The 24,038-nt window shown below is 38.1% G+C and overlaps 2 protein-coding genes across 5 annotated transcripts; both read right to left on the bottom strand.

Moving 5' to 3' along the window:
* Nucleotides 1-5,046: 5,046 nt before the first annotated feature.
* stk33 (serine/threonine kinase 33) lies at nt 5,047-18,322 on the bottom strand. 4 transcript variants are annotated; one of them, XM_026377692.1, is made up of 15 exons: nt 18,155-18,322; nt 15,778-15,869; nt 13,725-13,841; nt 13,081-13,194; nt 12,827-12,931; nt 12,514-12,652; nt 10,276-10,355; nt 9,562-9,649; nt 8,728-8,803; nt 8,539-8,651; nt 8,325-8,410; nt 8,175-8,247; nt 7,590-7,699; nt 7,230-7,313; nt 5,047-6,988 (listed from the first exon to the last, which is right to left on the bottom strand). In XM_026377692.1, the coding sequence occupies exons 3-15, from the start codon at nt 13,839-13,841 to the stop codon at nt 6,788-6,790; spliced, it is 1,386 nt and encodes a 461-aa protein (XP_026233477.1). In that variant the 5' UTR covers nt 15,778-15,869; nt 18,155-18,322; the 3' UTR covers nt 5,047-6,787. The 4 variants fall into 4 exon arrangements, with proteins under 4 accessions (XP_026233477.1, XP_026233475.1, XP_026233476.1 ...); XM_026377690.1 differs by having other exon boundaries at nt 8,169-8,247; nt 18,155-18,321; XM_026377693.1 differs by lacking the exon at nt 5,047-6,988 and adding an exon at nt 7,121-7,147 and having other exon boundaries at nt 8,169-8,247.
* Nucleotides 18,323-19,863: 1,541 nt separating this feature from the next.
* rerglb (RERG/RAS-like b) lies at nt 19,864-22,344 on the bottom strand. Its single transcript, XM_033325937.1, is given in 6 exon segments — nt 19,864-20,320; nt 20,751-20,917; nt 21,062-21,103; nt 21,105-21,136; nt 21,562-21,618; nt 22,264-22,344. Coding segments are annotated over 6 exon segments (636 nt in total). The 5' UTR covers nt 22,316-22,344; the 3' UTR covers nt 19,864-20,034.
* Between the last annotated feature and the right edge of the window lie 1,694 nt (nt 22,345-24,038).

Here is a 24,038-nt window from a genome sequence, read left to right as displayed (position 1 = left end):
GATATATTTGTTAGGATTGTTGTAATCAACTTTTCAGCCATATCATTAGATATGCTGCCTGAGATAAGCAACTAAAGGGATGTCCGTGTCAGAACATGGACAAATACAGTAGCTAATGCAGCAGTAAACACAGTGCAGCCTGTTTGAATGCACGTATTGTTTGTATTGCAAGGACAAGTCTTACGTACTACTATAATTATGCTATTGATTAAACATAACTCACTTTGTCTGATTATGATTACAATTTAATATTGACTTTCGGTGTGTGATGAATTCACTCTCCTGGTGTCAGTCTTGTTGACTTGTATGATCTATGATTCATCAATACCATTGATTCTCCCAAAGTTCATCCATCCATATGTGACTGGCACATCAGTATTTTACATAAAAAAAGATTGAGGGGAGGCAATCTGCATGTCAGCAAAATGTCACCATAATTGAGCTTGGCTGATGTTATTGTCCCTTAACGAAGTTCTGACTGTTTTATAAACAGCGCTGGGACAAGAGGCATCAGTCACAAGGGAGACTGTTAACATTACCAAGGACAAGAGCATCTTGCATTAAACAGGTGTAGCAGATGCACCCTACACTCACCCTCATATGGAATTTGAATGTCCTCTGATACCCCCCATCTATCTATCTATCTATCTATCTATCTATCTATCTATCTATCTATCTATCTATCTATCTATCTATCTATCTATCTATCTATCTATCTATCTATCTTCCTGCGTGTTGACTTACCACAGTGATGACAGGAGATGTGTTTACAGTTTACAGAACAAAAGGAGAACATGTAGTACTACAATAGCAGAGAAGAATGACAGCACACTGAGGCTAATTGGAAAAGGCCTGTCACTGATTACACTCGCACTGTGTGTGTGTGTGTGTGTGTGTGTGTGTGTGTGTACACATACCCCATGTGTGCCTTGCGTGGGTGCATGGCTATTCAGTCCACACACACACACCTGTGTATCTCTGGCAATTGCTCTGCTGGTGGACACCGCTGTGACAGTGGGCTGCCCTCGGAGGTCTCTGGATATCCACTGTAAATCCAGCCCAATGGAGCTGTGAAAGAAGCTAATAATATGTTATTGCAGTCTAGGTCCCCCTGTCGCCTCTCCATCAGAGCACCACTGTCACCTTACACATGGACCACGGTGTGATAATGAACAATAATGCGGAGTAGCTGAGAGTGAGAAGTCCAATCTGCCTCCTGAGTGGTAAAAGGGCTGGATGAAAGTACACCCCATATGCTGTGTAAGAGCTCCTGACTTTGAGGCCGTGTGTCATCCTATCATGAACCTCTGGGCATCCCTTCCAGTAGACAAACTTACTTCTGATTGATTATTTTTTTTATTTCATAAATCATGAAGGTTCACAAAAGAGAGGGCTGCTGTGGGTTTTCTCAATGCTAAAGTCTGCAGTAGGAGGTCCACTGAGAAGTGAAGCTAATTTGTGAATACGGCTCTACAGCTTTGTTTTTGTTATCACACTTTTTAAGCATGCAAATACTTAAAAGCAGCAGCACAGAACACCATTGCCTAATTGTTTCATCATGATGTGTTTATCCATATTTAATGTAGAAGCATTTTCTCCTGCAAAAACATGGTCATTAGTGGACGCTTCACAAAGAAATAAATGTGCAGATTTGTTGTGAGAGTGTTTAAATCTCTCAAAGAGAATCTAAGATCATGTCATCCGTAGTGACTTCAGGCATGTTTCCACTTAGTGAAGCAAGCAGAGGAGCTATTGTTGTGTCTTTTTTGTTTAAAACTAAGTTTTGTAAAATAACCTTCAGAACAGAAGTAAAAACTTTGTTTTCAAACCTAAATAAATTAAATATGCCTTCTTGGATCAACCTAATGTTTCTGTTTTTGCTCACAGTCAAATGTGTTCCCTGTAGAGAAAAAACACTGGAAAACATTAGCAGCAGGAAAACAGTACTTGTAAAAACAAGTGTACTGCTCTGAGTCGGACTGAGGCCTCGGAAGGACCCCCACCACCCAACACACCCCGTTAGTGAATAGCTTAAGGTTGATTGTTGGCAGTGACCTATAGCTGGTACATCGAGAAGATGTACAAATAGTTTCTTTGTACGTGCAACATGCATGATTTTCTCGCAGCTCTACAAGCTTTACAATTCTTCAAATCTTTTTGAAGGGGGGGGGGGGGTTCATTTTGTGTCTGATTATTTTACTCCTGCCGCTCCTCCGCCTGCACTGAATTGTATTTTGGTGCATGACCACTGCCTTTCTGATTTTCCAAACCTCGTGAGATCAATTCCCATTATTTACTTGACTGTGACCCCGTATTGTGACCCCTCAAGTCTCTCATTCTCCAGAAGCCTGCTTTTAAATTGCCCATCTAATGGCAACCTGCATTTTTACTGAACTGTAATGAATGCTCCAATTACGCTGAAGGTGATGGAGGCGATTTCCCTATGATAGAAGGGGTGATTGGATCTCCCACACTCCATTTCACTATCTCTCTGCTCTTCAGGCATTCTCACAGACCTGTGGTCAGCACTAGCTGATAGGAGGAAACTAAGCCTCCACTTGTGGTAATGCACCCTCTCAGTGCACTGCCAAGCTGTGCACCAATGAGGTGACTGCAGAATTAAGTGCTTGAAATAAATGAATTCATTCTGGCAGAAATGTGTCAAATGACCTTTCCGCTACTCATTACACATGGTGCACATTTCACCAGAGAAATGCTCCTGTTGTCTGGGTTCCTTTGTTTCCCTCCTCCTCTCTGCCTTGTCAAAGGGGAATGGTAATTAATTGAAATCATTTCCATGTGTAAGGTTGTGTAGATTCCTCCTCAAGGTGTCAATGGGTCGATAGATATTTGGAGTGTATGGTGGAGTCAGGTGATAAGAACTCCAGTCATACTGTGCTAAATGACTACCAAAGCTCCATAAAACCAATTCAAGGGCAGAGGAGTTTGAGGTTAGGAAGTAAAAGAAAGAGAGGGGGGGAGTGCATTGTCCCCAGTGGACGTTATTCTGACAGCAGAGATGGTGGTCACTATCCACAGAAATTGAAATGTTTTGGATCATTCAAGGCCGGGCACATTTTTCATTTTCCACCCTTTTTTCCCTTTGATTAAAAGGTTGTTTGTGAGAACTGAACAGTCTCCTTGGAGGTGGTATCCTCCTGCTTGACTGAATGCAGGGCATTTCACCCAGCTCTGTGCACAGGAGAAGAGAGCTTATCCTAATGCAGAGGCTGCCTGTCTGCCTGCCAAGGAGAGATGTGGCTTTAAGAGGCCTATACATGGTGTTGATTAGTTTTACTGAGCGGGTATGCAGAGACCAATAAATTAAATATGAATAAATTAAAAATGTACTCTAGCAGAAAATTGCTTGGAAAACAACCACCTCCCCATTAAAATATGTATAGTAATGCCTTTTATGTGAGGTAACTTGGGATTAGATATCACTGTAAATTAACACACCATCCAACCGTAGTCAAGAACTTTTCACTTTTAACAAGGACTTATAAAAGAGGTATTTACTCCAGTGTGTTGAGTAATTAATTTGATATTCAAATGAGCTAACAGTATGTATTATAATTGCAAATGTCCCAAATAAGAGTAGTTTTAAAAAGGGGTAGTGTCAACAAAGATTGATGAAGCTTGCTTTGAAATTGCCATCTGTTTCAAATGTTTACTTAAGGCGGGGTTTCCCCCCTTTCTCTTCTTCTGTGGAAATAGACGCATCATCATGGTTTCCTCCTGCTATTTGGCCATATGTATCTGCTATTGTGTGTGTGCGTGTGTGTGTGTGAGTTGGAGGGGGTGTACTGTGGTGCAGCAGCATACATGAACACACATACGCACACAACACAAACATTGAAGGGGATCAGGAACATCAGCATGTGCGATGAGCTCCCACAGATAACGTCTCCGCAACATTTCCATGACATTGTAGCTGTGTTACCTCATTACCACAATGTCACAGCAGCAGTGTGAGGATGTTGTGTTTGGGGTAAGGGTGGAGGGGAGCGAGGGGGGGCAGGTTCAGCTGCAGGTATCGGGCCTCTGCAGATGAGCTGATTAATTAAAGGAAGCTCTATTAATGTTATTGAGATGCACCCCCACCCGTTTTAGCAGCCCCCTCCACGCTCCTCACTGGATAAAGGTGGATAGAGCAGAGGGGGGCCTCAGGGACGGGAAGCATCCTTGCTTCTTTTGACATTAGCCTGCATGCACCCACTTCACACGCCCCGCGACTCTCGCCACAAGTGCCTCTCTGCACCCCATCTTTGCACAAGTGACACTCTCTTCAGGCCCCAAAATGGGGCTGCAGAGTTTTAATCCCTCCAGCCTGTCAACCCACCCACCCTTACTTCCATCTGTCAGGAGCACTGCTGGAGGAAAAGGGGGAGGTTGGGGGGAGGGCAGGATGCATCCCTTGTTCCATCCCGACGAATTTTCTAATTTCCTTTGCCTCCATGCTTTGTCCCAAATTCACGCCCCTAACCTATCCACCACACAGCCTTTTTCGTTCTGTCCCCCCTCCCTCCCACTCTTTTCTCTGTTGTTTTGGCCAAAGGAGTAAAAGTAAAACTGGAGTCTCCTGTTGCCCTGCAGCAATAGGAACTTTTAACAGTATCTGAACCTCCCATCACCATATATGAACAAACTGCAAAACATTTTCTAGATGCATTTCAGTCAATTTAAATTTGTTCCACCGTGAGGCATCTACAAGCACCTCTGTAATTTGCTGTCGGTCATATTCTGCTTGCACAAATCAATTTAGAGATTTTTTTTTCTTTTTGTTTCCCTATAATTAATTAAAAGTCTGGCATAAGACAACGAGGACCATATGCTGAAATCCCATCTCCTCTTCTGACATAAATTAGCCATACAGGAGGTTGTCTAAACAGACTTTATGCAAATCCAGTGTGGTAGTCTAAAGGGAAAAGAGAGAACTAACTAAATGCTTCACTGTTTCTCTATCAACAATTTTGTGAATAAGACAGAACCCAAAAGAAGCAAGTCATTTATTTAGTTTGAGTTCACCATTAAGACGTAACTGGGCAACTTATTAATTAGTGACACATTACATGGACATTGCAGTTTTTATGGGCAGTGATTCAAGCAATTTATTCTAATTACACGTCTTCATACACAATACTAGGTAGTAAGCTTTAAGGATAGCACTTTCTGTCAGCCTAACCCCAGGAAATGAATTCACTAACTTACTACAGCTCCATCTGCTGTTTAGACCAGTCTGAGTAAACCAAAGGCATACAGTATGTCAATAACGTTGCAGCAGTGTTGCAGTCTTTTTGGCAAGGGGCTTGAACCAAAGACAATTCACATCATTTGTTCAATCTCAGAAATAGGTTTAATCAAAAATAAAAACGATAAAGGAAATAAGTCAGTGAAAAAAGTTTAGCAAATATATTTGTGACGTTAATAAACATCACCTATGACTAGTATGTCTACCTCAACTGAATTGAATAAAGGTAATCATACCGTTTCCACACTTTTAAGGCAATTATCTCCACCCTGAAACGCAGCAATAGCATTTGAAAATGGATTCAACAAATGTAAACTACATTTACACATACACACTAAAACACAGAGCCCGTGTATGAACACGGGGCCCCATTGTTGGCACTCATTCACTTCAAGATGCAAATGGGTGGATTTGAAATTCAGCCTCTGTGTGTTATGCTTGGCTACTTTAATGTTGTATCTATGCTGGGGATTATTCTCTCTACAGCGGAAAAACCTGTGCTTGAATGGCAGTGCCCTCAAAGTAGCTCCTACTGCTTTCAATGGCCTCCAAACGAGATTAGACCCGTGGCTGCCCTCAGTCCCAATCCTCTGCATTCATATGGAGCGTAACCAGCCTGTGTGACAGTTTTTCTGTTTTGACACTGAGTGGGTACAGTCACTGCATATAGGACGTTTTGGAATTGAGAGGTCACAATAGAAAAAAGAAAATCCCTATTGCTCACTAGAGTGTTATGAAATGACGTCCAGAATATTCTCCTGTACTCCTGTAATTTAGTATGTTATTGTAAAACCATAAAATATAATTGTTATTTTATCAAACCACAAATTTCTAAGCAGTTCTATTCTATGATATTTGGCACACTTATAACAAAAAATACTGATTTAAAGACAGTTTTAAGGTTTCAACTTACATTCAGAAATTTCTAACAAATCCTAATTTTGTAGGAATCAATTTGTACATTTGATTTCTTACATCACCTTTGATCTCTGGTGAAATGCTCTCTAACGTTTACTAGTTAACATTTTTGCCTAATGTAATAAATTAACATTCACATACTACATAAGAGAATAAATTATTTTTTAGTCAATGTTCCTTTATACATGGAAACATTCACAGTATATATAAATAAAGAGGCAACATTAATAATCACTGCTTTATGAGGAAAGCATTAAAGCAGACAGACCCAGTAATATCTGACAAACTTGTTTCATCTTTGTGTTTGCAGACCTATTTAGAAAACTGTGAGTGTGTATTTGGGCTGCATGACATTCTCAAACTGTTGGCTCTGTAACAGTAAGCAGAGGTCCAACAGCAGTTTGCCCCACCTAGGAGAACACCTCAGACAGGGCCCCTTTTCTTTTAGCATGAGGTCCTACTGAGGCTGCAGTTGTCTTGGACAATTTTGACATTACATTAGTCTCTGATCCTCACTGACTTATTATTGCTAAATCACAGAATTACAAGAATTTTTACATTAAATAATATGTACAGTCCATCCCATCTTTATCATGTGATGTTCTTCGCTTTTTAGTTTTATTCTGAATGAGAATTAGTCTTACAGCTGGCCAATAGTTTGCGGGTGCCGTTTCTAGTTTTACTCGAGGCTGAGGGTCCTTGGTCGTCTGCCTTACTGAAGTCAGAGGCTGGTTTCTGTCCTGTACTGAAGTCCTTCTTTTCCTGAGGTCTGCGCTGCTTAGCACTCGACTGTGTGGTGGGTTTCACGCTGGCATGAGCCTACAGGCATAAGATTCATATTCATCTTACATAACACAATTAACTATCACATTCATGTAACAACTTCTGCTTGGCTACACCTTTATTACCACCTTTTTTAACAGCTAAATCTGGCACCATCTAGTGGTGGTTTGATGGAAAGTTCCATTATATGTGGCACTGTGAAAGCACCAGAGCAGTTTAAGTATGTGTTTCCAAAAGCTGTGGATATTTACAATTTGATAATGTATGTTCAACAAACCTGTGTGGTGGGTGGAGGTGTTCCTGGGGTTTCAGAGCTGTTTTTGCACTTCTCTTGCTGGAGGCTGTCATGACTCTCTTTAATCTTTATTCCAACATACAAGGGTAAACCAAAGGGAAACATGAATGGTCTATTATATAAGTGACAGTCTGACCTATAGAATGGTAGTTGAATTTTAGGGTAAATTTAGCTTTGTTTTGTTTTTAACCTCGCGTAAACAACTGAGTATTGACATGGTATGATATTTACACATTACACAAATAGATTTATTTATGATCACTGATGTTGCTTGGTCATGTGGTCTCTGTAGGTTGGTGACTAACAAATGAATCAGGATCTGCCATTTCTCTCAGGACTGACCTTAGCAGTGTAGTTGCTATCTGTTTCTGTTGAAGCCTCTTTGGGGACTGGGGGTGCATCCAAGGCATCCTCAGATGAGGTGAGGGACAATTCCTCTAGAGTCAGGGCTCCTATTTTGGACAATTAAAAATAGCAACATAGTTGAGTAATCTCAAGTAATCTTGTGTGATTTATCTCACAATCTCCCTCACCCTCCATCTCTCTTCTGCTTTTCTGTTCCTCAGTACTCTTCACTCTATCAAATGATTCATATGTATTTTATTACACCCTTTTCCTGTGTAGATGTTACTTATTTGACCATGTTAGGTAACATTGGCACATCTGACAGTACTGTGATTTACACAGCCAAATTCAGATTGAGCGATTGGTATCTACTAAACTTATTAATCAGCAAACCAATAGCAATACAGTAGTTCACTGTATTAAGCTGCATATAACTTTAGCAACAATAATAATGTTTTATGCTTTAATTTGCTTGCTGAAGGGTTAGGGTTAGCCAAGTCAACCATTAGTTACACAGACTACAAACAAACCTTAGTAAATAATTGTCATATGGGTTAGGTTAAATCTTCAACATACTCTTACTCTCTTCCTCTTCCATGTGGTCACGCATCATCTCCAGCACATTGGAAGGTATAGCAGGCACATTAGTGTCACCCTGTTGAAAAAAGCACCTTATAAGAGCTCCTTGTGTGGTAACGTTTGTGAATGCAGCTGAAAGAAACACTGCCTTACTGTAATCCAGGGGTTTTCTAGTAGCTGATTTGCAGACATGCGGTAGGCAGGCTCCACCCTCAAAAGGCACGTCAACACATTTTTTGCTGTTGAGACAGACTCAAAGCAGTTGGTAACTTTGTTAGTAAAAATCTTAACAGTACAACATCAGTATTTCTGTAGGTATGGATAATGCATACATGCAGTTGGAATGAGAATCAAAATTGAGTGTCACCTGCATCACTGACTGTGGCCCAGATGGATTGATTAAATGTGACTTCTTTGTTCATAATCTCCTCCAGTAGGTTTGTCTTTGTTCTAGACACAAATGGAGGCTCCCCACACAGCCTGCACAGACACACATCTCAGACACAAGTACTCACAACGTGTTTGAATGTGTTTATATATGTGTATGTGTACTTACAACATATACATAACAACTCCTATGCTCCACAAATCACACCACTGGCTGTAACCACGACCACTCATCATTTCTGGTGCTGAAATCGACATGCATACACAAGTGTATAGTTTGGCTTTCTGGAGGTTAAAAATGACTAGGTAAAAACTATTTGTTGACCACTACTGATGTTGCTGGGCAACATTCATATTTCATCAGCACATTGATTCATGGCACTACAGCTTATGGCAGTAATGAGCCATAAATGGTAGCAATACACCAATACAAGTTGAGGTGAAGAACAAGAAGACCGGTCAGCAAGAGCCATCAAGTTTCACAGAATTAAAAAAAGAATGTTCACAGGTTTGTTCCTGTATGATATATTATAATATATACAATGCAGGAACTTTTGTGAATAGAGTTCCAAAAGTAAGATGTATCGAATATATGGTATGTACCAAACAACTCTGCATGTACATTTCAAGCCAACAAACATGCAGCACCCTTATAAAACATTCTCTAACTCCATTTTTAAAATAATATATCAGTTAATATTAGTGTTAACATTGGGTAGCAGTCGAATTTCAACTGCCTTTCTGCTAGTGCTAGTAGACCATCGGGTACACACACAACAGGCTATATATGATAAAAGAACATACAATAAGGCATGCCTGGCACACTCCAGATGCAAAAACAGAATAACACTCACAGCTTAAATTTATAACTTTGGTACTTCAAAGTGGTAGAACCAAATAGATAATGTGATAGATGGCAAGGTATGCCACTGCAACACTCATTTAAATTTAGATTCCTGCAGTCATCAGTGTTACCATGCTGTAGGAGATACAGGTGTCATACCCATATAGATAAGAGTCCCACAGGCCTCCGTCATTATGTTCTCAATCCCTACACCACCGGTCTGTACTGATAGTCCAAAGTCTGTCACCTAGGTACAGAATAGCAGGGATGACACAAATAGACATAGCTTAAATTATTTTACACAAACCACAATAAAATCTTTGTTTAAGGTGCTTTTGTCAGGAAGACATGGCCAACGCCTGAGAAGAAAAATGGATACTTGATGATTTACTGTACAGGCCCTCATATTTGCAAATGAGTATCACATTATTTAAGCAAAATTCAGACTCCTATAAAATGAAAGCCATTTATGCCATGCCTTCACAACACTTTCTTGTACAGTATGTGGGTATTTGTGTATGTTTGGGTGAGACAAAGAGAGAAACAGAGGCAAGAGACAGGAACGCTTATGTTGCGACCTAGTCTTGTTTTAGCTCAAACACCAGGTATCTGCTTTAGCTGGCTCATTATCAATGCACCACGCATGCTGTGCTCAGCTGGTAATTTGTACAAAGATACAGTTGAGTCTCTCTTTGTAAAGGTGTACTATAAGGGAAGACTAGAGGGAGTCTGTCATAATGAGGTAGTATTTAAACCCTTTACTAAATATAGAGGAGATACGAGCAAAAAGTGCCCATTAGAGGCTTGTACTCAGTCCAAGAGAGAATAGATAAGAAGCATTGATGGAAAGTTTCACAGTTTGTGCCACCTTACCTTGATATTAATCCTGCCATCATCATCCACTGAATTTTTCACAAGAATATTTTCAAGTTTCAAGTCCCGGTGCACTATGTCTGCATGATATGAGGAGGAAAAACTTTCACACAGACATAATCACTTTGAATATAGTTTTGACATGAGTGTATGTGACAATAGTTTCCTATTAACAAATTATTAAATATATGAAAAAGGATGCTCATATTGATGAAAACACTGTAATTCACCCTGCAGTCATTATCGTTAAGGGGCCAGATAGTTGGTGGAGACCAGAATAGAGCTTAAAGGAGATTGAATGTCTTTCTATATAATGTATATATATATTTATATATACGGTATTGGACAAGACAATCTTTAAGTGATCACCAACCCTCCTTTTCTCCATTTCTGTTTATTTCATTTAATTTATTCAGCAGCACCTAAACCATCAATTATGACAAACAAATAACAATATCAACTAACTGATAGTTTGAATAATCTCCTTGTGGTAGCTTGGGGATTTTCCCAGCCCAGCAATGACCATGTTGCTGTAGGCAGTACTGTCACTATTTGCCCTTGATTAAGGTCCTGGCCTCATAAGAGGGGGTGGTTTCCAGGCGTTGCTTGCTGCTCATTGCTCTTGAATAGTTTAGATCAGTGAAGCAAAGGACGATTGTCGCCACAGGGGATTAATAAAGACTAACTTAACTAAGCTGCCTCATAGAATATGTTTCATGTTTTGAAAAGAACTACTGGCAAATGTAATATGCCAAATCTGCTAAAAAGCTTAGCATACTATATTTTTGGATTCTTGTCTTACGCAATGTGACAAGAGTGGGAGTACTGAATAAAATATAGACTATGATCAGAGTTAAATGCAACATGATTTGTTATCGTGAGTCACCAGAAAAACCTATGTTTAACACATTTACACAGGGAACTGTTTACCTTGCTTACAGTAGGCCAGGATAAAGAGCCTTGTTAACAAAACTTGGTGGAGTGAGAGAAGGCAGGAGGAAAAATATAATTTGCCTTGGGCAGTCCTTTTCACTACACTGTTCGAAACAACCAATTACTGTATACAAGCAACAGTGATGATGGTGTATGAAAGGAAACTTGTGTGCCTAAAACAAGCACCTGAAAATGTTTTTTTTTCCTTCATCCATTTAACATTCTGTGTTCTTCTACAATGCTGCAACTGAGCTCTCAATTTCATAATCACAAAAGCCTTTATTTAATAATTATACATGCTGTAAATAACAATTACCCATTTAAAATCCACTAATGAATTTTTCCCTTTGTTTTTGTGATTTGATAAATTACCTGAGAGAGATGAGAGGAAATTACATCACACTTACCAAATACTGTATTACATAACTTTTACTTGTTTTAGTAACAACACTTTCTGGTAACTCAATAGAAAGACATGCTATTTAATAAAACAACTGGATCTGCAGCATTAATAGTTACACATACATGCAAAATGTAGAATGTTGTGACCAATGTATGGTAACATTCAAACTTAAAGAGCAGCCAAGACTAATAGCTGAATGTGACCAATGCAATAATTTAGAATAAAAAGCCAAACAAATTTAAGCTGAGGGACATTCATGATTTGCGATTTGACAAAAATGGGTCTGCTTACCTAATTCAAAGCCAGTGTTTTCTCATTAGTATCATTAGTCTTTACAGAGGTGAGGGAAACTAGCACAGGGGGGACTTTCCATGTAAAATCACCCCTATTAATCAGGATTGCTCCCTAGCTTGTTGTAAATTAGTCATTAGCTACATGTAATGATGCATTATTGCCATTACTGGCAATGTCCTAAATTACCCCTAACTACAGATTTCACCATTAAAAAGGAAAACAACATTTCCAAGTAATACACATAGATTTAATTAAAATGTTTATTATATTTTTCCTGGCATCTGTTTATTATTGCGCTTTCATCAAAAGGAGCCAAGCGTCTATAATGTCTGAAAGCCAGGCAAATATGTCACTGACACCAACAGAATTTAAGTATACCAGTGTGACTATGGCAGTATTACAACTTAATACAATACTACTTGATGCACAGAAGTTGGGTAAGAATATCAAGTATCTGAAGTAACCTAACAACAGCCGGAATAGCATTATTTCACTCCTCACTTTTCTCCTTGTTACACTGTAAGATTTCATTTCTGTTGCAAAGGTATCAGCTAGTGTTAAGATGATTTTTAATGCTATCAAAGTGTTAGTCTGCAGAATTACATTACCTCTTTTGTGAAGGTAAACAACAGCATCAGCTAAGCTACGGATGATATGCCTTGTCTCGTCCTCTGTAAAGACCTTTTTCCGCTGCAACAGCTGGTTTAGCTCACCTCCGGCACACAGCTCAGTAACCAAATATATCATCTAGAAACAAGCAAGAAAATGTATCTCACCATGCAGTCAATTTGTGTGTGCTTATCAGTAATATTTATGCAGAGACACAGTAATAGGAGATTATGATCCTGGTTGTCACATGCATCAGTCACAGCCCACTTAGGCTTACTTTGGGTTTGTTACTTAAGGGACAGAAATACTCACCTTAGCTGTGTCGTAGACTTCCTTGAGATGTATTATGCAATCGTGATTGACTTGTTTGAGGATGTTTATTTCATGCCCCAGCATCTTGACTTTCGAACTTCCTGCCTGAAGGAACAGAAAGTAAAATCAAGGCTGATGGAGTTCCAGCATATTTATGCCCATTTGTTTCTCTCTAAACAATAACCTCTCTCATAATTGCAACTTTTTATCACATTAAAAAACAAGCTTCCCAAAGGGATGCAAAATGCACTCACCGCTGGTCTGCAAACCTCCTTAATAGCCCATTTTGTCTGTGTCTCAATGTGGGTGGCTTCATAAACAACTCCAAAGCTACCTTGACCCAATTTCCTTCCAAATTGATAAATTTCCTATGGGGGTAGAAAGGAAAGTAACATTAATAAATTTGTAATCTACGCCTGCTCACTGTCACTGTCTCGCTTTCCCTTGAGCTTGCATTTATGACTTTAGGATCATTTCACTTTTTCAGATTAAAGAAAACATTATGTCTTAAATCAAGACCTGAAGATCTGAAGTACATCCTAATTTCAAAGTCTGAAAAAACTCTAACTTTTCTGGTCTCTGGAGCTGCAGAATATAGTATTTCTAATCAAGTTACAAATGATTAAGTTGCTGCTGCAGTTCTTTCAATCTCAGGTCTAATTAACTTGATCATTATCTGTGTGCATGCAAGGCTGAGCACTGGCTGCTTTGAATTTGGCAAAGGGAGCAGTCAAATTCCCCAAAGAAGGGGGGGCTATACAGCAGCAGAGTGAAGCTTGATCCTTCTCTGGTGCCGACAGATGTACTATAGAGGTCACCAGTGAGTATATGACGTCTTCACTGGTGACCCCCGTCACACAACAGTGGTAGAATCATAGCTTTTAGAAGTTCAACATACCCTGAGTTCGACATCATTCTCTAGGCGTATTACAGGCACATCCCTCTCCAATGTGTCCCTGGTGGTCCGTGGGGACACCATGTCCATGTCTAATCCAGTAACATCTGCTTCTCTCATCTAGAGATGGATCGAGAAGGCAGTCATTATTTCTCCAAAATTCCTCATCAAGCCATGATAAAGGGGCTGTCCATGACAAAATAAATTCTTAGTTGACAAATAACTGCTTTTCTTTGACTAATCAGGTATTTTAATAGAAAAATCACTGAAATAGCAGTGTCCAATGATGTTAATACTCAAGGCGAATGCAGCCAAAAAGAGAGATGTCTTAAACCTTGTCATTACTGTATGTTAGACTAATGCATGTTCGTGAATATTGTGAAACCATTCTAGTAGCTATTGTTTTTATTACTGATTAATACAGCCCAATGACAACAAATTGACCAAACATCTTCTAGCTGACTATGGCAACAGACAGTTATGCTGTTCACTCTCATTCATTAGAGCTAAATCAATGCAAGATTTCTGGCAACTAAGTATGTTTCCTCAACCATCCAAAACCAAAAAGCAACATGTTTGCAATGATATGGTGTAAAGTACCATTTGAGTACCACAATCAAATGTCTAATTACAATGACACGTTTTCTGTCATCTGGCTAATTGTTTTGAGTGGTCAACATTTATCCAGAAATAATCTTCACCAAATGAACTGTACTGTTACCAGTTCGCAATATATCAAAAACACAATGTTACCAGAAAAATTTTAAATATGCTCTAAGTAATTTACAAAATGTTACTAATTAAACCATATTTTATGAGTATTGAAAGAATTGTGTTTAATTTCGCTTATAAAAGCTCCGTCAAAAAGCAGTGTACAGGCTCGCTATCTCTCTTGCCTCCTTTTTTCATCATTGGTTTATGACCAAGGTGTTGTCTCTGTCTGAGCTCATATTAACTTTAAGCACAATTTACTCAGCTTGAAAAACAGTCTCTAAAGACAAATTAAATGTAAAGCAATTATCAAGTGATGACTGGGAGCGATGAAGTGGATCCACCACACGCACAGCAATTAATTATTAACAAGGAAGCAGTGTCTTTAACCTCTTCACTCTGATGCATTATTTTAGTCCTGACAGGCCTCTCATAACTGGCCTGTCTCTCCCATTATCTCCTGTCTATTTTACAATCAAAATGATTGTGACAGCCTCAGGAAATTCCAATCACCTCAATCACAGCTCATTTGTGGAAGACAGAGGCATGTGATGAGTGTATCACTGGGGAAATGAAGTGACAGCACGTCATGTGTCTCCAAGACAGAGGTGTTTGGTCCTAGGTCCTTTGGCCCCAGATCCCAGATGAAAAGGAAATGGGATATCAGATTCAGGTCAAGGTGAGATGCCTGACCTTAAAAAGGATCAGTTACACAGGTTTTAAAATGCTTTAGGTGAGTGATTGTCTAAATGCAGTCTCTGGACTTGAGCTTATAAAAATACAGGTCAAACTACTGATCAAAGCACATCAAGCACTTGTTTCTTTATTTTAACTTAATAATGTGAACCTTTTACTTTGCAACTTGCACCCAAGCACAAACCCAAGCTGAGGATTTGAAGGGCTAAACCTAAAAATTAACAGGGTTTGGACACAAAAGCATCCAAGAATTACTGCATTTGAAACCTGATCAATACAGTCATACACAGTAACTCTTCTTCTACTGTCAAGTAAAAAACATCTTGTAAATTGTAAATGCCACTGATAAAAACTGCCAATTCTTTTTACTCACCAGTAAGAAACCTCAACAAGATATCAAGGTGTCAAGTATTATAAAATTCAGTGTATGAGATCCCTTTAAAAATAGATGTTTAACCAAGGCAAATACATGTATTTAATTAGGTATTAACCATGTAAATTTTGATTGAGTAGTGGCAGACAAGCAGACAGCTTGGAATAACAATGTCAAAACATAATGGTTCGCTCACAGACACACTGAAAGACATCAGTGTCATCACTCAACATCAGTGTACATCCCAACCCCAAGGAGACACATTGTGACGTTCACCTTTTATGCAGTTTGCTTCATCTCCAGTTTCAGCAGGAAGTAATTAGGGCTGATGGTTCATCTCAAGTCAGAGCCATTCTTGCCTCATCATTCTGTCAGACAGTAATATTCGTTTATTTACACTACTGAGTGAATAAAAATACATGGTACCTAAGGGCTGGGGGTTCTTATAAGAACACAAAATCAGTGTCACAATGGCACAAAGACAGCATGGACATAAAATAGGATGGCTTAACACACACCCTCATTTTCTAACTAATTAACTAATTAAATATTTAATATCTCTAGACACTTGCAATAAATTTGGACCTAATGTTCTTTTTAAGGTTTCTGTTGTATACACCATTGTGCATTTGTTATTTGTACTGTATTTACCAGAATGACTCTAATGATTCTAGTCAATACTATATTTTTGTAACTTTTCATCGCAATAAAAGCACAAACCACTTAATTGATTTATCATGAAAATAATCAACTAAATGTTGACTAATGAAAATTTGTAGCCCTAGCTGATTTTAATTGTATTTACCAGAAAAATAACTACAGAATAAGCTGGTGTATGGTGTATTCTAAATAGCAGATACTCTTTTTCATTTTCAATCAGACTATCAAGAGATTATACTTTTCAATTATTTTATTTCAGAAGTTTGCTTTCATTAATGACATAAATAGTAGAATAAATTAGCTTTAGTAGCTCTCTAATGACGGTGCCTGTAGCCGTAACAAGAGGCCACTAAATATAGTCTGAAAATCAAACAAAAACAAAAACTTACTAACTGCAATTAAAGACAACAAAATCATACACTGCTATGCATTTTGCTTTAGCCCAGATATTACATTTTCTTCGTGTGAGACTTAATCATTTATTGACAGCTTGGCTTTGATGACAAATGATAAACTTCACAGTCCTAATGAAGTGTGGAATTACATTACCTGATGAGGCAAGAAATTGCATGTTTAGAATGCAAATACAGAGCCCATTTACAATAAGTTATGGGGTGAAGCCTAACATTATGCAGAGAGATTATCAAAGCTTGCGGTCTAAATGTAATATACCAAGAACATATAAACATTAAGCCATTAAATCATACAAAGAACTTACTAAAGAGCTGTGAAAAAATACCTGCCAGCTAATTAACTAGACAGACAAAAAGGTGTTGCTCTAAGTTCCTATTCCTGCAGTCAGCAAACGAGTACTGCCTATCCTGTCCCTACAAACAAATACATTGAAGGCCCCTCCAAGAATTCCTCCTGTCTTCATTGGTCATGTTTGATAAGTCTCTATTGCCAAAAAAAAAACATGTTTTACCAAAAAGAAGCAAAAGATCAAATTCTATTATTTGCTCAGAGCACTGCACATGTTGCTCGGAGATAAGGCCCAACAAATTCAAATTTTCTCATTGGTTTAATCCTGGTTGAGGCTAATCTCTGCCCTTGCTGGGTTCAGTTTTGGAAAAGCTAGGAAGGCACACATCTAGAGAAACGTGGGCCATGGTAGAAACAAATCAAAACCATTTCAATACTCTGCACTTTCCTATCAGAAAACACAGATGTCTACACCTGCAGTGACAAATCATTCAGCTGCCAAGTTAACTATCTTCACTCTTCACTTGTTAATAGTTAGAGAACAACTCAGTTAACTTTCGTTAAAAACATTATAATGGATTTCCATACTAAGTGGCCTGAAATTTTAACTATATCACCTTTTCAATCTAAGATTTAACAGTATCTAGCCAACAGCAAGAGCTGGGAACACATTCGACATCAGCTAGCTGTTCCAGTTATGCTAGCAACAACTTAAACTAACGTTAGCGGTTTAAATAGTTATTAGCTTGTTATATGGATATATTAGCATATGACCGTGGTCTGTAATGTTCCTGATATTTTTGTAGTTAGTTAATGGGGTTATGTCTGCTGACTTCAGTTTCCTTATAGAGGTACATAACTCTTTAACCTAACTAAACATCAGCTGTCCGTTAATGTGTTAACTTAACCACAGGAGCTAGCAAATAATGTTAGAGGTAATATAGTTAGGTTAACGCCTGAAAAAGAAGACATATTCCAACACAAATTCCAAGATAAAGGCCGTTTTTCCGCTGTTGCTCCGCTGTTGTTACCATTTTGTTATAGTAAAACAAACAAAGAGTCTGTTATTAAACTGAAACATGGTTAAAAACCCTGAACGGTCGTTTTTAGGTAACTTAGCGTTAGCATTCCCCACGGCACTCGTTGTCATGGCAACGCATGGTGAAGTTGCCCACGTTTGCTTTTAAAAGGCAGAGACCGGTTAAAACGTGTCAAACGATACGTGTTTATTGGAGTCACAACGTGTATAATGGAGCAGCTCCTCTCAGAGCATTAGATAAAACGTCCTTACCTCTGATAATAGATCACTTTCATAAGCTTCACGCAAAAGTTTGTCGGTGTGACTATGGGAAGCGACGGGGGACAAACTTCCAATGAATGGACGGCGCTCCTCCTCGTTCGCGGCCGTGCAGCGCCTCAGGCGGCTGCTGAGCACCGACAGGTGAACCTCACCTTTACATCACCGTGGCCACAACAGGACATTTCCAACTTGCACAATAAAAACGTTATTTAGTTTGAACTAAAGGGGAAACAGAGCCACTATTGCACCCTTGTTGTTGCCTGGTCCTTGGTCTCCATCTAGTGGGCAAAGTTGTTACTGAAGTATTATTATTATTATTGTAGATTAATTTTTATTATATTATTTTTATTATTTACTTTGGTGAAACAACACCCATAAATATATTACAAACAAACTCTGGAGGGGGAAGGATTCTGATCCTATATTCTAATAGAAATATAACACTGTAAAACACACAGCTTGCATGTAAGCCGCATGTTATTCTTGTACTGTAGTTAGTTTCCATCCAGAGCAAACACGATAATGGATGCCATAAGTGAAAAGGTTTAAATAGTGATACATGCAGGCTCCTCATAAAACCAGTATAATACACAGTATAATACAAAATTTAGACATTTAAAGCTTGGAGATTGTTTTGATGGTAAATTACATAATACTGACATGTATTTCCACATGTATAGTTCATGGTGTTTATGTATATTGAATGATGTTGCATATATTAATTTATTATTGTTGTATGTATGATATGTAAACAGTTCCATATACAGTTGATAATGTATATTTATTTTTGTATTGAAGCTGTGCTGCATGATGATCTTAACTAAAAGTAAAGAAAAAAAGGAGCAATTTTTCTATACTGTAATTCTAACTAATGATTATTTATTAAATAAACTGATATTACTAATATATCTTCCATTAATTAGTTTATGTAAAGTTTATAAAATGGCAGAAGATAATAAAACCCGCCCATCACAATAACCTAGAGCTAAAAAAAAAGCTAACATTTGAGAGGTTGGAAACTTTAACATATTTGGCATTTTGCATCAAAATGACTTTAATAATTAGTACTACTAGAGTCTTTATAATATGTTCATATGTGTATAGGCCATTGTAAAACCCTTTTATTTTAACTTCATTAATAATCATAGTTGTCAGAGAAATGTACTTAGGAGTAAGAAACATTTTTATTCTTAGACTCACATGCTTCATTAACAGTGTCAGATAAAAAACTGTGGGAGGCACCAGATCAATTTAGGAAAGAAATGGAGCAGTGATCAGTGGGAGGTGGCGTCTGTAAATCTTTAACCTGAACTGTTTTTTGTTTTTTGTTTTTTGTTTTTTTTTTTGGAAGGTTGAACTTTAACCATGGCACTACCTTTAACTGCTCCCTAGCAAACTATATTTTAGGTCTACTCATCTACAGAAGCATCTGCTTTTCAGTGGGACTGGATTTACTTAAGTAAAAGTATGTTATTGTAATTCTGCTGCTAAATAAATATTTTAAAAAACAGTGTTGTTTGGGCAGCATATTCAATTGATTTATTTTTATAGGCATAACACCTGACAAAGTTAAAGGTTAATTATAGGATTGTGCTTTAAAAAACTGTTATACAACCCAAAAAAAACAGCTGCAATAACAGATAACACTAAAGAAATACATTGACATTTCAAGAGATATGGTTTGTTTGGTTATGCTGCTGTTGCATAAGCTAAATCAAATCAAATTGTGTAATTTTATTTTCAAAATTTTATAGTTCTCCGTAGAACGTGTCCACATATTTGTAGACCAGTATGAAATGGAGTATAGAAACACACTAGAACGGTGTGTTTTAGTCCCATACAGTATAATTAGTAACCACTGATTTCCTCCATCAGACAGACTTCCGTCTTTTACCAAAGACATTATGGATAAGTTTGGCCATCGACTTGGAGCCACTGTATCGTCTGCGGTCTGCACGGTACTTAAGGTTCTCCATCACATGACGAATTAGCTTGGTGAAGAGATTAGATATCTCCAAGTAGTCCTCTGCTGCAGACACTTCCTGAAAGGGGCAGTGTTCTTCCTGAGCCAAGAATTGTCCTTCCTCCTCACGCACCTCCCGAGCATTGCACAGGTCCCGCTTGTTGCCCACCAACAGCACTGGAAGGTCCACCGGTCTGTGATAGAAAAGTGAGGCAGGTGGAGAGAACTGACAAACCAGCATCATCACGTCATTTATCTCACAATATGCTTTTTCACTTGAAGTTGCATGAACTTGTGGAAAGGCCTTCAATCTGCAAAAATCTTTCCCAGAACGTATTTCACTGATTTGCCAAGTGTGTTAATTTGGAGGAAGTCCAAGGATTGGGTTCATATTGGCTCAGTCTGACCAACGTGAAGCTACTGTATACTTTAAACTGGAATACTTCCCTGTCTCCTCATCCCAGCAGAGCAGCCCCAGTGGAATGTAGCGCCTAACTCACAGCATACCACTCTGATCCTCAACCTGATAGACCTACACACATTCATTTCAGGAATGGGACTCATTAGTTCATCAAAGCAAATCCCTCAGCTCAGCTTCATTCCCAGCAGACTACGGTCACTCACCCCTTACAGCTCTCCTGTCGGGCTTCTTTGATCTGGCGCAAGATGATTTTGGCGTGGAGGAAGGACATTTGGTCACTGATGTCGTACACCACCACAAATCCATCTGCCCAGTTCACAGGCTCCTCCAGGATACATCTGCTGCTTCCACTCTGACACAGCAAAGGTGGCTGCGGAGATCAAACACAACATGGGAGCTATCAAATGATTTGACTACAGATAGTATGACAAGTTTTAAATAAAGTATATTTCATGTACTGTAAGAAATTTGTAAACAACAAGCTATAAAAATCAATAAGATATATCATTCCCACCTGTGAACATGGGTCAAATATTTGCAAGTTTAACTGTTTCCCCGCCAATGGACATCTTAATGTGGTATATGGAATCTGTAATGTAAATATATATATTTTTTCATTTAAAACAAAAACACAGATAATGTTACTATGAAAAAAATATTAACAGCTCAGTTTGATGATATCCAGTAAATTAATATGTACAAACAAATGCTCAAGGAGCGCAAACAAGATCATTAATTTAGACCATAAGTGAAAAGGTTTAAATTGTCACATTGCTGTGCACAGTGTAATTTTATAGCAGTCATCAAAACCCTTTAAGATAAAAGCTGGTAAAATAGGCATGTGTTTAATTTCAAACCCACGTGTAGCAAAATAAACAAGAAGTTTGTTGAATTGCCTTAAACAGATATAATGCAATAAAAGTACTGTAACAGACGCAATATGGAAACCCTATGAAAGCTATATATGCCATATGATATAATAACATCAATTAATTAATGAGAATATTTACATACTGGCAGTGGAAGCATATTCTCCAATAAAACGTTTTGTCAGGAATCTCACTAGAACAGCTGGAGAGAACATGACAGTAAGACAAATGACCAGGGTTAGTGGTACATGCAGGCTACTCACAAAACCAGTATAATACACAGTATAATACCAAATAGACATTTTAAGTTGATAAGATGGTAAATCACATAATACTGGCATGTATTTATACATGTATAGTCCATGTATTATGTATATTGAATGATTTTGCCTATATTTATTTATATTGTTGAATTTATAGTATGTAACAAGTTCCATGTACAGTTGGTAATGTATATTTGTTTTTGTACTGAAGCTGTACTTCATGATGATCTTAACTCAATATAAAGACTTGAAGAAACAAATCCTCAGTTATTTCTTTCACAAACAGATACAGAATTGGCAGATACAAGTGAAGTATATAAATATTCTTTTATCCTCAGGTAATTTAGTTTCACAACACACTGTTGCCGTACGTTCAGGCCATTAACACCTGTCTTTTTTAACATAAATTCAAAATTACATCTGTAATGTGCAGTAAATCAAATTTCACACAAACACTATGGTGTCACACTTTCATAAATTCTATATTATACTTTGTATTGTGCATATTTTGCAGAGAACAAAACTGTCCAGTATATCAGGTTAGTCTTCACAGTAAAGACAGTGTCAGTGTCTGTAATGCTCACCTGTCTTACCAGCACCCTTGCTCCCTAGCAGAGCCAGCTTGATGTTGCTCATGGCAGTGGGAAATGAACTGTTAAAACTCTCCTTCCTCTTGCCTCTCCACAGAGATGAGTGTTTTGAAGAGCTGGTTTCACCACTACACCTCTCCCCCCGTGAGAACTGAAATCAAGTCTCTGCCCCTTCTCATCTAGCGAGGGTTTTAGGGAAGTTTTGCAAGCAGGGTGATAAACACACACACACACATTACAATGATACAGACTGGTCTTCAGACATAGATATCATGACAAGTCTAATTTTTTAATAAATTCAGACTTTTTTTGTCATGGTTTATGTGTTAATGGGCTTTACATCAAACATCTTGTGAGTATATTCTTACTTGACTTGTGTCAAATCTAAATTTTAAGGTTTCCTTCAGAAAAAAGTAACTTTATGAATGGTAGTTGTGATGAGTGATTCCTACAAACATTACAATTACAGACCTTAAGTCTATAAAATGCAGGCACGTGTTAAAAATGTAACAAGTCAGTTGACCTCGGTGAGGCACAGCTTACAACTTCCCCCCACACCACAAAAAGACTTGAACTTCACAGACTGCTTCCCTGCTCAGCTCTAATTTTTCTCTCTGCACTTCTCTGACTGACCTTTTATTGTTCGCCAAAGGTCACACGAGTGTCTCATTATTATCCTGTAATGTTTTACTGCTGACTGAAAGGTCACAAACTCTATGCAGGTTAAACACAGCCAGATGTCTCCTGACCAAACAACTGTATGTGTGTATATATACTGTATAATTAAAAACACCCTTGGGTTATTGCTATATGTGTTCTTTATAAAAAGATCAATAAAAAAATGAAAAATATAAATGAAAATGTTGTATGTTTGTTGTAATGTCCCCAAATAAACAATATTTTTTACAGCACATTGCAACAGCAAAGAGAAGTTGCAAACTGCAACCGGTCCATGCTCTGTATCGAGGAGGTCCTGTTACTTCAGTTCAACAACAATAACTCTTCTTCATCATCGAGAACCTCCTTCCTACTGCTGTCTTACTAAATGTAAAGAAGACACAAAATCCTGCATAAAGGAAATTTGTGCTGCTGTAAATGAAATTTGATGAAGATTTGTGAACAATTTTATGCCATTTTCAAAGCCTTCTGTCAACAATTTCTTTTGTGGGATGTCATGCAGGAGTCAGCGCTATGTCCCACATAAAAAGCCTCAGAGTCGGGCAGTGGGACGACATCATGTCTGTGTTGAAGTTGAGTCCAGCGTACTACATCTCCCTCTCTCTCATACTTTCCAGACAGTCTGACTCATGACTGTGTTATAAGACATGTTTGAAGTTGTGTTTAACATGTGATTGCATTTACAGCATATTGATGAATGTTTTGGGTTGCAAGCACAACTTAGTCAGGAAATGCAGAGCAGAAAAAAAGTGTGAAGTACATCAGGACATCAAAGTAAGTGAGATGCTGCACATAGGAGAAGACATGCTGCCCACGCTCTGTGTTGAACCATTTGTAACAAATCTTCTGCTGCAGCTACAATAATAATAATAATAATTACGTTCAAACTATAGTTCTAATATAATTTTCTGCAACATCCTAATCTAAAGAACACATCTTACAGTACATTGTTGCATTAAGGAAGTTGATTTATGAACTTATATAGCATATAGTTTATGAACTATAGCTTTTAGTAGACAATAAGAACACACCTTTCTGTCAGTACAACCATAAAGTGCTACAATACAGATGATTTCTGGTTGCATATAAAC

The sequence above is a fragment of the Anabas testudineus genome, chromosome 3, assembly GCF_900324465.2.
Source record: "Anabas testudineus chromosome 3, fAnaTes1.2, whole genome shotgun sequence".
Classification (NCBI taxonomy): Eukaryota; Metazoa; Chordata; class Actinopteri; order Anabantiformes; family Anabantidae; genus Anabas; species Anabas testudineus.
This window is presented reverse-complemented; position numbering and strand designations above follow the sequence as displayed.

Bases quoted from the DNA above. Each gene is read 5' to 3' on its own strand.
- stk33 (XM_026377690.1), bottom strand. From the start codon at position 13,841: ATGAGAGAAGCAGATGTTACTGGATTAGACATGGACATGGTGTCCCCA. The intron at 12,932-13,080 runs GTGAGTGCATTT...CTGTTCCTTCAG, and splicing joins AGGAGGTTTGCAGACCAGCG to GCAGGAAGTTCGAAAGTCAA. The intron at 6,989-7,229 runs GTTTGTTGAACA...TTATGCCTGTAG, and splicing joins CACCTCCACCCACCACACAG to GCTCATGCCAGCGTGAAACC.